The following is an 11,733-nucleotide window of genomic DNA, read 5'->3' as shown; positions in this document are numbered from 1 at the left end:
GGGGCGCACCGCTGAGAAACTGCGAACCTGAGTCAGGCATCTTACCGTCACCAAATTACAACAACTGTAACCTGTGTCTTCTTCCGAACCCGTTCTAATTTATAGAAAAGACTGAAATTTCCACTGACTTCACACTGGCAAGGCGGGTGAGGACTTGGGTCCTGATTTTGGAGGGTTAGGGTTAGGGTCTGGTTTGAAAGAAGTAATGTTACATGGTTACGTTGTTTGTGCTGCTTATCATGGACCGTAACTAACTGAGGATTGGCTCTAATCTAAGTATTTTTGTCTAAAGGTTAATTATAAAACATGTTTTTTTCTCTTTTGTCCTTTAAGGTCAAGAATGGCCCCACGTATAACTGTACCGAGTGCAGTTGTGTGTTTAAAAGCCTCGGGAGCTTGAACACCCACATCAGCAAGATGCACGTGGGCGGGACGCAGAACCCCACGGGCCCCGCAGAGACGGCTCACGTGCTAACGGTGCGTCTGGCCAGTGCCGCGCGGGGCCCCTGCCGCCGGGTCGGTCATCTTGGTCGTGACCTTTCAGGAGGAATATTCCTTAGACTATGTAGCACCACAGAGGTGCTGTGAACAGTTTCTTTAGGGTGAAAGGAGGAAGTAAGGGACTTTCTTGTTTTTTTAATGAGCGAAGGAGAATTGATCTTTTTAAACTTCCGAATCGTATCAGCTGGTCCTGATGCATGGACCGTCATCGAGCCAGTGAAAATCACCCAAAATGCAATGACTAATTGAGGAGACTGCGCTGCCTGCGGTGCTGTTGACGACTCCCGTGGGATCACCATTATTCCTGTGGGATGACTTAAGAACCAGTTATCCTTTCAAAATAACATTTCTTAAAAAAATAATATTTTCCACGTCTGAGGGGACAGTAGGAATGTTTTCCTGAGGCTGTGCCCTTTTGGGAAACTGCACTGTGTAAAACTGTGCGACACACACCGCCACGCTTGCGTTCAGGCTCTGGTGGGAGCCTCGGGCGCGGCCTTGTCTGTTCGCTGTCGGCCCCTCGCAGCCGGCAGGGAGGCCCGCGTCCCGGCGCGGAGAGCGGACGCCGCGTTAGCCCGCGCCCGTGGCTGGCTGGCGGGTGGCTGCTGTCGTCGGCACCTGCCTCCCCCCGGCGCGGAAGCTGGTGTTCAGTCTCCAGCACCACATTCGCGTTTACGGCTTGTGTTCTCCTTCCTCCCGACAGCTCCATGCCGCTCCTCACCTTACTCCGGAGCGGGAGGCCCCGTGCCGTAGATCCGCCCCGGCGGTGGGTACGGTGTCCACCTGCGAGCGCCGCACCGTGCTGGCTCCGACCCGCACCGTCTCTCCGACTGGCGCTGCAGACCCGGGTGTCTGGGCGGTCCGAGCGCTTCTCTCCTTGAAGCTCTTGGCTCTGGCTTTCCCGAGCTTTGATGCTACCAGGGCCTCTGTTTTCCAAGGTTCCTGGATTATGTTGGCCACAGGGGTTTCTCTCTTATTTTGTGATCCTTTTGTTTCTGTGTTTTACTGGACGGGTGGGAAGGTGAGGCCTGTGAGCTCGCACCCCCACGTTGAGCTGATCGTCTCTCCTGTCACTCAGGAAACCTCTGAGACATGTAGGGGACAGTTCATTCAATACGTTCCTTTAAGAACCCATATTGTGCTTTGTGTAAAATTCAGTGAGGCATTTTATTTAAAATCTGCGTTTGGGATATTGTTAGATTTTAATGGTCATAAGGAAGACGAGCCTATTCCTTTCTTTCTGTTTTTGTTCTTTTAAATTGAAGTACAAATTAATGTACTTCTTACATTTTCAATGACCATGTCGCTGTGTTTCAGGCCACGCTGTTTCAGACGTTACCTCTCCAGCAGACGGAAGTCCACGTGACGTCTGCGTCGAGCCAGCAGAACTCCCAGGCCGTGACCGACGTCATCCAGCAGCTGCTGGAGCTCTCAGAGCCGGGGCCGGCGGAGTCCAGCCAGCCCCCGCAGCCCGGCCAGCAGCTCAGCATCACCGTGGGCATCAACCAGGACATCCTGCAGGTGAGGCGCACCTTCCCACTCTTGGTCCGTGCCCGAGCCTGGGTATCGTTCCTGGAAAATGAATAGGCAGGACTTGTCCAAGGAAAGGAATCGTCCTTAAATACACGTCCCAATTGAAAACGTTCCTTTCGAACAAAATATGGTCATGGACAGTGCAGGATTCTGAACAGTTAATCTATACATCTAAAAAACAGTTTAAACCGTAATTTTCTCTCCAAGTGATTTAGTTGAAAAGAACAGGCTTTTCAGAACTTCTTGTATCTCCTGTCAGTATTGGAGCGAGCCGGTCCGCCTCTCTTAGCAGCGTGCGAACGGCCGCGTCCACGTGGGAGAGGAGGAGAAGGAGACGGGCAGAGCAGGCTTTTCTGAGTTTGCTCTGCTGGTCCAGCTTTAGCCTCAGCTCTTTCATTTGCAGACAGAGCCGGCCTGCCTTCTCCTCCCTGGTTAGTGACCAGTTGTAAAAACTAACCTGTCGCCTCCCTGTGCCTTTGGGGTAACAAGTTGGTGTAAGGAGCCTCGGGATGCATGGCAGCCGAGGTCTTCAGGGTGGTTGAAGCCACTGGAATTTAACGCAGTGATTCCAGATCAGTTTAGAGATAACCAAAGAGGTCTAAGGTCAGATTTCTAAATGTCAAATTAATTAATTCCAATCCCTTTTCGTTACCATACTGTATTTTGGGTGGAAGTGAGCTGTCAGTCTCCAGAGGCACAAGTGTAGCCTGGCATTGGCGGTCGGCGGGGCAGAGTCGTGCAGCCGGCAGGGCGGAGTTAGAACCCCGGGCAGAGCCTTGTTGCGTCTTTGTAATTGATTTCGGCCGGCCGCACCGGGCCTCCCACCTGCTAACCTGTTAGTTCTGTTCTGTCTCAGCAAGCCTTAGAAAACAGTGGGCTGTCTTCAATTCCAGCTGCCGCGCACGCGCACGACAGCAGCCACGCCAGGACGCCGTCCGCGCCGGCGCCAAGTCTGGATGCTGCTCACCCTTCCAGTGAGCAGACCCATCCCACAGATGCAGAGCAGGAAAAAGAGCAAGAAAGCCCAGAGAAGTTGGATAAAAAAGAAAAAAAAATCATAAAGAAGAAATCCCCGTTCCTACCTGGTAATGTGAATGTGCTTTAAGGGTTAGACGTTGGGGGGCGGGGTTGCTTATTTCTTCTTTCGCAGGTGATAGGTCGGTGACTGTTCTGGTAGTATCGACGTATTTGTTTGATATTGAAAACCTCAGCAGTTGCAGACTTTGGGCTGCCTTTCCCCTGTGAGCCGCGTCTTTTCCTGACGGTTCCCCAGGCTTACTCCTGGGTCATCTTGGCTGCTCCTTCCCGCAGCTGCGTTCTGGCCACTTTTGTCCCCTGCTTTGCCACCGCACTGCCGTCTCCTGACTTGTAAGCATGGCTCCTGGGCCAGACCCTCGGCCGTTTCCCCTCATCGCTCCCCTCTGGCTCCATGGTGTCTGTGAGCTCCCAGTAACCTGGCCCGGGTGCACGGCCAGGCCTGCCCTGGACTTCGGGGTGCAAGCTGACGTCTTCGTGTGGCCGGGTCCCCACGCTGTCCGGACAGGCACGCGCCTCCAGGGCCATCCTTCCCACGGGCTTGCTGCCGGGAGGGTCTTCTTCCTCCCCTTCCTCCCGCTGTCTCGGAGAGCTCTGGTGGCCTCTGAGGGCAGCACTTAGAGGACACTCGGGCCTGTCCTTTCTGCTCTCGGCGCTCGCAGACTCGCAGTGTTTCTGCCCCGCAGTCCTCCGCCTGGACCGCTGTCTGCCTGGATACAGTCTCTTTGTCTCTGGCTCCCCCGGGGGTGACGCGTGCGGCTCCCACACAGGGAATGCGATCGGCTTCTGTCTTCTGGGCAACAGTGTCCTCTGGAAGTGTCTTCCCAGTGACTGGCCGTTCTGCTTCCCCCCCGGTCTTGGGGAGCGAGTGCCGTCTGGCTGCGAGGCACGGAATGACCCACTGCCATCGCCGCGACACTCCTGAGTGCAGTGCTGACGTGGCTGTGAGGCCCTTGTCTCCACCACAGACCATGGCAGTTCTGCCCCCCGTGTCCCCTCCATCTGCCCCTCGTCCCAGGGGAAGCACGGGGGGATGGGATTGAAGCACGGGATGGGATTGAAGCAGTTTATCCTCTGGTTGTTCCTGGTGTCCAGAGAGGAAGGAAGGGGAAGGGCACCCCTCCCACATGTGTCTGTTCACTCTCTGAAGCCTTCTGGCCAAGAGCTTACCTGCTTCACGTGCGCCCAGTAAGTGCGTGGGGATTTCCAGCCTGGGGAGCGCGTGGCTGCGGCCCTAGTCACTGGGCTCGAACCCTCGAAGGTGCTCCAACCCCGCTGTCGGTGGCTCAGGCTTCTCCAGGCGGGAGGCGGGACCTGACTTCCGCGGAATCCCGAGCAGCAGGGGCCCCCGAGTGGAGGACGGCGCGCTCCGTCCTGAGCGTTAGGTGTGGGGTTCGGAGTGGGGTTACCGTCCACGCAACGCGGGCTTTGCCTGGGGCGCGCTCTGCCTGCAGAGTGTCCAGAGGTCACGGCCGTTCGTCTCGGAGCCGCCTGAGTCCGTGAGACACACCACACGCTACTGAGCTCATCTATGCAGCTCTGCCGGCTTCCAGATCTGGTGCGGTCTCCAGGACGAGTTCAGAGCCTGCGTTTTCTCTCCGTGATCCCTCACGAGAGGGTTCCTGGGGCCGCGTTTCTATAGAAAGAGGTTTCTTCTGATGAAAACTTCTCAGGGAGCTGGACACATTTATGTAGGGACTGTTTCTGGAACTCGCCATGCAAGGGAGGCTGAGGGCTGTCGGGTACCCCGAGGAGACCGTGAGCACAGCCTCTTCGGAGTGGCTTCTGATTCCCCTTGATTGCGTGTCCCCGCTTGTGCGCCCCTTGCCGCTGGCGCCGTCCCTACTCGGCTGACATAGTTCAGTGAAAGGGAGGGTTTTTAGTAGACTTCGGTTTCTTATTTCAAGAGGTATTTTCCGCATGCATTCAAAATTTAACAAACGCTTTTATATTTTCCATATAATTTAGGACATATAGATCATCTTTAAAACTAAACAAAGTTCGAAATTTATTGTGATGAAATATTGGCTCTTTGAAATCACAAAGAAAGGTGTGGAAAGCTGGTGACTTCCTCCTTTAAGGGTGACAGTGGTATAGCTGTTCTGTGTGGAAATCTTTATTCAGACCACAGAGATTTTACCTTCTTAGACCAGACTGTGATGGGGAAAACGTAGCCCAAACGTAGCTCCCGTCCTGCCGTGAGAGGCCGGCATCCTTGTGGCCCACTGCGGCGCGTGGGCCTTCCGGTCAGTGGCCTTGGAAGCGGTGCTCACTGCCCCTCAAGTGTGGGCTCCAGGTCTCTGTACCTGCCCTGCTCCTGCTTTCTGACTCTGCTGTGGGTGACCTGGACATTTTTGGGGCTCTGGTCAGTCATGACCTTAATCACTGCCAAAGAATTGAGTATAAAGTCATTCTTGGTAAGAACCTTAGCAAACATTGTACTTTTTCTAAAACTAACGTGCATGAACACTCTGGGATTTTTAGGTCTGCTTTGAATAATTCAAGAGCCAGATACTTTCCTTTCAGTCCTGCTTTCTTTCTCTTTGGAGGATGTGTGTTACGAATAAAGAGTTTCTGTATTCATAGTTCAGCTAAATTACTTGTTATTTTGTATTATGCTTTTGTATAATACAGTATAGAAAACTGTAAAAAGACTCATTCGTGTGAGCGTAGTTGGGTTAGTTTTGAAAATTCCATGATTTAGCTCATTGTGTATAATTCTTTGATAGTACAATATTCAGAGTTTACGAGATTTTCTTTAGGTTTTGTTTTGAATTATTTGTCATTTATAATTAAATATACATATTATTTTTACTTAAGACCTTTAATTTTTTTTAATGGTAACGTGGCTTGAAGCTGAGTCCCCATTCGTACTAAATATAATGCAGTGCGGGTATGAAGTGCTCGGAAGACGCCAGCTCTGAGGTGCCAGCGGTCCGCCCGCGGGCAAGGCACGGCAGAGACGGCAGTGAGGGGCCACTGAGGCCTATTGTTAGTGGAAGATGTGCCCTGAGTTTCGAGGTAGGAGAGATCGCGGGCCACAGTGAGAGAGTGAGAACTCTGCTGTTGGAAGGGGGAGAGTCCAGTTTTCCTGGGAATGGAGGGAAGCGCAGGAGTGTTCAGTGAGAGACGCGCGGCGGAGCGCGTTCCGCTCCAAGGGCCGTTCTGACGGTTTCGTTTTGTGTGTTTTTCTGTATTAACAATTGTTTTACACACTCCTGGTATTAAATACGGTTGATATATCACTACCATTTTCTGCAAATGGAATGGTAAGGGTGTGTTTGGTTGTAGTCACACACATACGGAACTCCACCGCGCAGGGCCCCAGAGCACAACCCAGGGGCTCCTGTCACCTGTCTGAGCCTTTAGGAGGGTCCTGGAGGGTCACGTACTGTCTCCACAGAGATCCTGTCTTTTCTTGACTGATGTGTTGAGCTTCTGTATACGGTCTGGATCTTCTTTGTTAATTTGTGTGTTTCAAATACCTTTTCCAGAAGTAGCTTCTCTTTCCACTCCAGTTAAGATGTCATTTGATGAATAGATAAGTGGAGACTTTTACTTCAGTGCAGTTGTCTTGATGGTATAAGTGTTTTGTGTGAAAATCTTTCTAAAGGTCAGGATGATTTTATCTTCTTAGACTAGAGCACAATCTACGTAACTTAGCCTTTTCTTGATGATTCAGAACATAATTTCATGATTGTGCTGTGCCCTGCTTGCCTTCTGTTCTCTTCCTTCAGACTTTCTCCTTATAGTTTGTGTGTTCTATGTTTCATGTAAGAAGTTTTTCCTTTACCCACATTGAATTCCCCCTATTTGTTTTCTTTTTTTAAGTAAGTGACGGACTTGAACTCACGACCCTGAGATCAAGACCTGAGCTGAGATCAAGAGTCAGACGCTTACACAACTGAGCCCTCCAGGCGCCCCTGAATTCTCCCATATGTTCTAACACAAGTATTAGAACTTTGGCTTTACATCCAGTTCATTAGTTTATTTGGACTTCATTTTTATGCATAAGAGGTGGGATTGGAATCTTATTTACCCCTGGGTGGTAACTAGTCATCTGGCAGCACGTTGTGGGAAGTCTGTGTCTCTGATACGTAATCCCAGGTTTGTGGAGATCTGGTTTCTGTCTCTGTGTGTGGCTAAGCCCCGGGTTTGTAATTGTGCCCACTGGCCTGTCTGTGCGGATACCCATGCACTGTCTCCGTTATTTAACATACCTCTTGAAATCAGCAGGGTGGGTCTTTAGTTTTCTTTCTCTTTCAGATTATCTTGGTCTTGGTTAGACAAAGTTGGTTTCTGTAAAATAGGGCGTTTCTATGTCCATGACCATATTTCTCTTCCTGCTGGTGTCTCTTGTTACGTAAAGCTCTTGCAAGTCTTCTCAGACTTACTCTTTTATCTTATCTTTTTGTCTCTGTAAACTCCTTGTATGTTGCAGGTTTTGTTTGCTGTAGGTGTATAGGAAGACGGTTGACTTCGTAGATTGGTCATGAATCCAGCAGCCCTTGAATTTCTGTTGTTAATTGTAGCTGTTTGGAGATGACATTGGCTTTTCCACGTAGATGCTAGATTGTGTATGAATAGTGACATTTTTCCTCTTCTTGGCACATTGGTGTGGACCTCTGCCTGTGCTGTGGAGACTGGTCCGCTGCCGTCCCGACTCGGGGAGCACAGTGGAAACACGTTACTCTTGGCTTTTCACAGAAGCTCTTGGATTTGGGAGGCTGTCTTCCCTCGCTGGTTTATTTAGGCTGTTTGTTTTCTTCCTCATGTTCAGTATTATCAAATGCCTTTTCTTTCTCTTTTGCTATGATCATATGTTTTTCTCTTTTAACCTCTGAGGGGGTAAATCACGGTGATTGATGGATTAATGGGGAGCACGCCGTGTCTTCCGTCCGGGCCTCCATGTTGCTCTGGCTTTTCTCTCTTCCCCTTCCCTCTCCCTGTCTTTTTCCCTTTATTTTTTCTTTAAGACACATTTTTAAATTTCCTTGGCCAATATTCTTTTTTTCAATTTTACTTAATAAAATATACTTTTTCATTGAAAAATGAATAATTTCAGTACTTACTTTTAAATCAGTTAAATTATAAAACCGTCCTCTTTTTATAGAATGTACACAGGTGTTAAAACGTGAAATACTATCTGGAAAACATGACTTGGTTACTGTACTCCCCTCACACTTGTACAGCATTGTTCTGTGTAACGGTTTGAGTTGGCGTGTAAGTGACTTCTCTTGCTGTCACTTGCTGTATTTAGGGAGAAACACACCTGTTTTACAGAAAAGTCATCATGCGTGTCCTGCAGGAAGCCCAAAGCAGTGTTGAAAGCTGGGTGTGAATGGCACAGTAAAGTTCCTTGTTTATCCGTCATTAACTGAGCTCCCTGGCGGGCACGGGGAGAGCAGCTGAGACGGCCTAGCTCTCTGGAGGGACACCTTGAATCATTTTCAAGAACTTCAGCGTCAGGCTTCTGGAGTGCTTCCAAAACTTCTAAGTAATTTCTGCAGCTCCCTGGGAGGGTAGGTGTTCTTGTTGAAGACCCAGCGCGTTGGGCCCCCTTCCAGGCTGGCGGCAGCCGCGGGTGGAGCCCGAAGGAGCGCGTCTTTCCACTCAGAGGCGCGCTCTGCAGGTGCTGGGAGCCACGCGGAACAAAATCAGCCGGCCCGCTGGTCCGTCTTCGCCTCGCAGGGGCTGTACCAGCTTCCAGAGGGTGAGAGAACGTGTCCTCTGCGGGGTGTGGTCTGGAAATCGGACCGTTCCTTGGTAACGTGCACCTTGCTTGCTGCGACGGGGCGCATCCCACCGCCGCGGGAAGGCGGAGTGACTCCTCCCCGAAGCCGCAGACGGGCCGCTTCTTCCAGAGCCGCGCTTCCGGAATCGCTTGAAGCAGAGGCCTGACCCGTGGTATAAACAAGGAGACCCGTGTCTTACTTTGCCTGTGATCTGTGCGTGGATGGAAGCATGAACTCCTGGAAGTCTTCCGCGTCGGTCTTGGAGCGAGTGCTTGGAGGTGTTTGCGGCCAGAGAGCGTCTTCCTCTGGGCAAGTGATTAGGGACGCAGGGAGGCGGGAGACCCCTTCCGAGTGTCCCTTCGGAGGGGACAGCGAGAACCGGCACGAGTGTCCGCGAGCCGGCCGGGTAGCCTTCGGGACCGCCGCGGCGTTCTCATTCTGCTGTGGGAAGCTCTGCGGGCCCCACCGGCCCGTCCAGGAGCCCGGCCTCCGCTGCTGGCGACGCGCGCCCCTCCTCCTCTCGGCCAGCTCGGGTCTTCGGAGGAATCTGACGCTTCTCCGTGAGCCGCAGCCAGGCGATGGCGCCCCGAAGGCCTGCTCTCTGCTGCGTGAGCCCCGGCGGCAGCGGCGTTCCGTTCCGGCTCTCTCCCGAGCTCGGGAGCGGTCGTAGCTGCTTCGTGGGGACCGGTCTCCGTTCTCCGGTGCTCAGCGCTCCGACGAATCCCGCATTCCGTTCAGAATATCCTCAGGGAGAAGGTTCCTCTGTTTGTCGGGAGGTTCGACGAGTTTGGGAAGCAGGTAGGCGGGTCTGCTTGTACTTCGGCACCGGATGCCCCAGACGCCGGTGACCCAGCCCGGCCGTCGGCCCGTACGGGTGTGCCGGGTTCCAGAGCGGAAGCCTCCGCATCCAGCCGCGGTTTCGAAGAGCCCCGACTCGGCCGAGCTCTAACCTGCCCCTACCGATCGCCCGTCCTGCGCGCAGAGCGCGGGCTGGGGAAGCGCCGTGGGAGAGGGGGCGCGGCCATGCCGGGACAGCTCTGGCCGCTGGAGGAGCCCCGGAGGACAGGTTTATGCCGCCCGACTTCCACCCCCAGCCCCGCTTTCGGCTCTGCTACAGACCACGTGGGCGTTGGGGAGGCTGGCCGTGCCCGGCACTGGCGCTGGCTGTCGCCTCCAGACGTGGCTTCATCTCCAGCCTCGTTTCCAGGCTCCGAGTTCTGCGTCGCATCTGGTGCCGCGGCCTCTGTCAGCGTCTGCCGCCCCGCGCGCTGTGGGCAGCTTCCAGATGTGAAGGGACCTGAGGAAACCTGGCTGGGTTGGAGAAGACGCCGTCGCTGTCATGAGTCGGAGCCTCGCCCGGCACCAGCCCCATCTCCCCGCGCCTCACGGAGTCCAGCCCGGCCCCGCCGCCCCCTCCCGGTTCCGGCCGAGAGTCTAGCCGGGGGGTCAGTGGCAGCCCCCGATCGGTGCCGAGAGGCCAGGCGACTGTCCGATCGGTGCGAGAGGCCAGGCACTGGGAGCGACTGTTCACGAGGCTCATTTTGTCCACAGCCTCCTCGTTCGTGAGCCGTGCCGAGGGTGTGGCCGCACGGCTCTTCCTGGGCCAGTCTGCTGGCCGGTGGCCCACGGAGTCTGTCGCTGGCCGCGCGAGGGACCTTTGCCCACCCACTCGAGGGCGCTGACCTGTCACTGCCGCGCGCCCTGACGCGTTTGTAAGACACGGCGGCTCGATGCCACCAGTGCGTGGGGTTCCGCGGCGAGCCGGTTCCGGCATCCCGCAGCCTCCCCTGCGTGTGCTGCGTCGGGCCCCAGCCGCTGAGGACTCGGCCGCCTCGTGCAGTACTCGGTGACGAGAGTGAGGGACACGTGGCCGCTTTACCGCGTTCGCAGGGCGGGCTCTGGAGCTCTGTCGTCTGCACCCGACCCCCAGGATGTGCGCGTCTCCCCAGTGGCTGCCGCTGAACAACAGTTCGGTCTGAGGACGGGCATTTAACTTGGTGTTTTGCTGCTTGAAAGCAGAGTGACCTTCTGGGCCCGTCTTCCGTCCCAGGGCGGGAGCCTTCGTATGCACCTGCGGCTCCTGGAGATCTGTAGTTGCCGGAGAGCAGCCAGGCCCCTGTGTCTGGGGTCCGAGCCAACATGTGGATGTGGCCCCAGGAGGGCCCGTCTGTCCATCCCCACTGTTGAACTCGGGCTTCTCTGAGTACGGGGGGCCCCTCTGGTCCCACTGACTGCTCAGCAGGCGTTTTCCTGTGCTCTCGGTCCTGCCTCCCGCCTGCAAGGTCCCTGTGCCCTTGTCATCCGTGTTTCCCACCACGGCCACAGCGGGCGCTGCAGATGGAACTGGATGCATCCCCAGGAGCTGCCCTTGCGTGGAGTTGACTAAAGAGTGAGGAGGACACACCCACGGGTCCTCCTCGAATTTCATTACTTCTGTCACTCGTGTGCTTGGTAACAGAGGAAAAAAAATCTGTGCGTATTTGGAGAATCGTGGTCAGTGTCCCCGTTCTCCTCCGGTGGCACAGCCGTCGCGGCATGAAGGTTCTCCGGCATCGTCCCCGCCCGTCCCCAGCTCCGCGTCCTGCTGACCCCACCTGCCGCCTCCCGCTCTGGCCACCGGGAACTTGAAGCTCCTGGAACGTCCTACCTGGCTTTTGCTTCTTTGCCTGGTAAAAGTACTTCCGTCTAGGTCCTGCTTCTTTCCAGTGCAGACGTTTTTTGGGTTAAGATTTATTTATTTATTTATTTATTCTTACGTAATCTCTTCACCTGATGTGGCGCTCAGACCCAGCCCCGAGAGGAGGTGCGCCCCCTTCCCGCCCAGCCAGCCCCCTCGAAGGCAGGCGTTCTCCCGTGTTCCCGCCCCCGGGACGAATCTGCACGGTCTCTGCCCCGTCCACGAGCGCAGGTCCCGGCCCCGCACAGGTGG

At 54.4% G+C, this 11,733-nt stretch overlaps 1 protein-coding gene across 4 annotated transcripts in view; it reads left to right on the top strand.

The window, feature by feature from the left end:
• ZNF236 (zinc finger protein 236) overlaps window positions 1-11,733 on the top strand; it is a 105,137-nt gene that overhangs the window by 28,096 nt on the left and 65,308 nt on the right. For all 4 annotated transcript variants that reach the window (XM_044242793.1, XM_044242796.1, XM_044242795.1 and 1 more), the window contains exons 7-9: window positions 334-477; window positions 1,819-2,022; window positions 2,891-3,119. In XM_044242793.1, the coding sequence (XP_044098728.1) occupies window positions 334-477; window positions 1,819-2,022; window positions 2,891-3,119 (577 nt within the window). The remainder of the gene's footprint in view (window positions 1-333; window positions 478-1,818; window positions 2,023-2,890; window positions 3,120-11,733) is intronic.

This window comes from Neovison vison, chromosome 3 (genome assembly GCF_020171115.1).
Source record: "Neovison vison isolate M4711 chromosome 3, ASM_NN_V1, whole genome shotgun sequence".
Taxonomy (NCBI): domain Eukaryota; kingdom Metazoa; phylum Chordata; class Mammalia; order Carnivora; family Mustelidae; genus Neogale; species Neogale vison.
The sequence above is the reverse complement of the archived record's forward strand: the minus strand, read 5'-3'. Positions and strand labels throughout refer to the sequence as shown.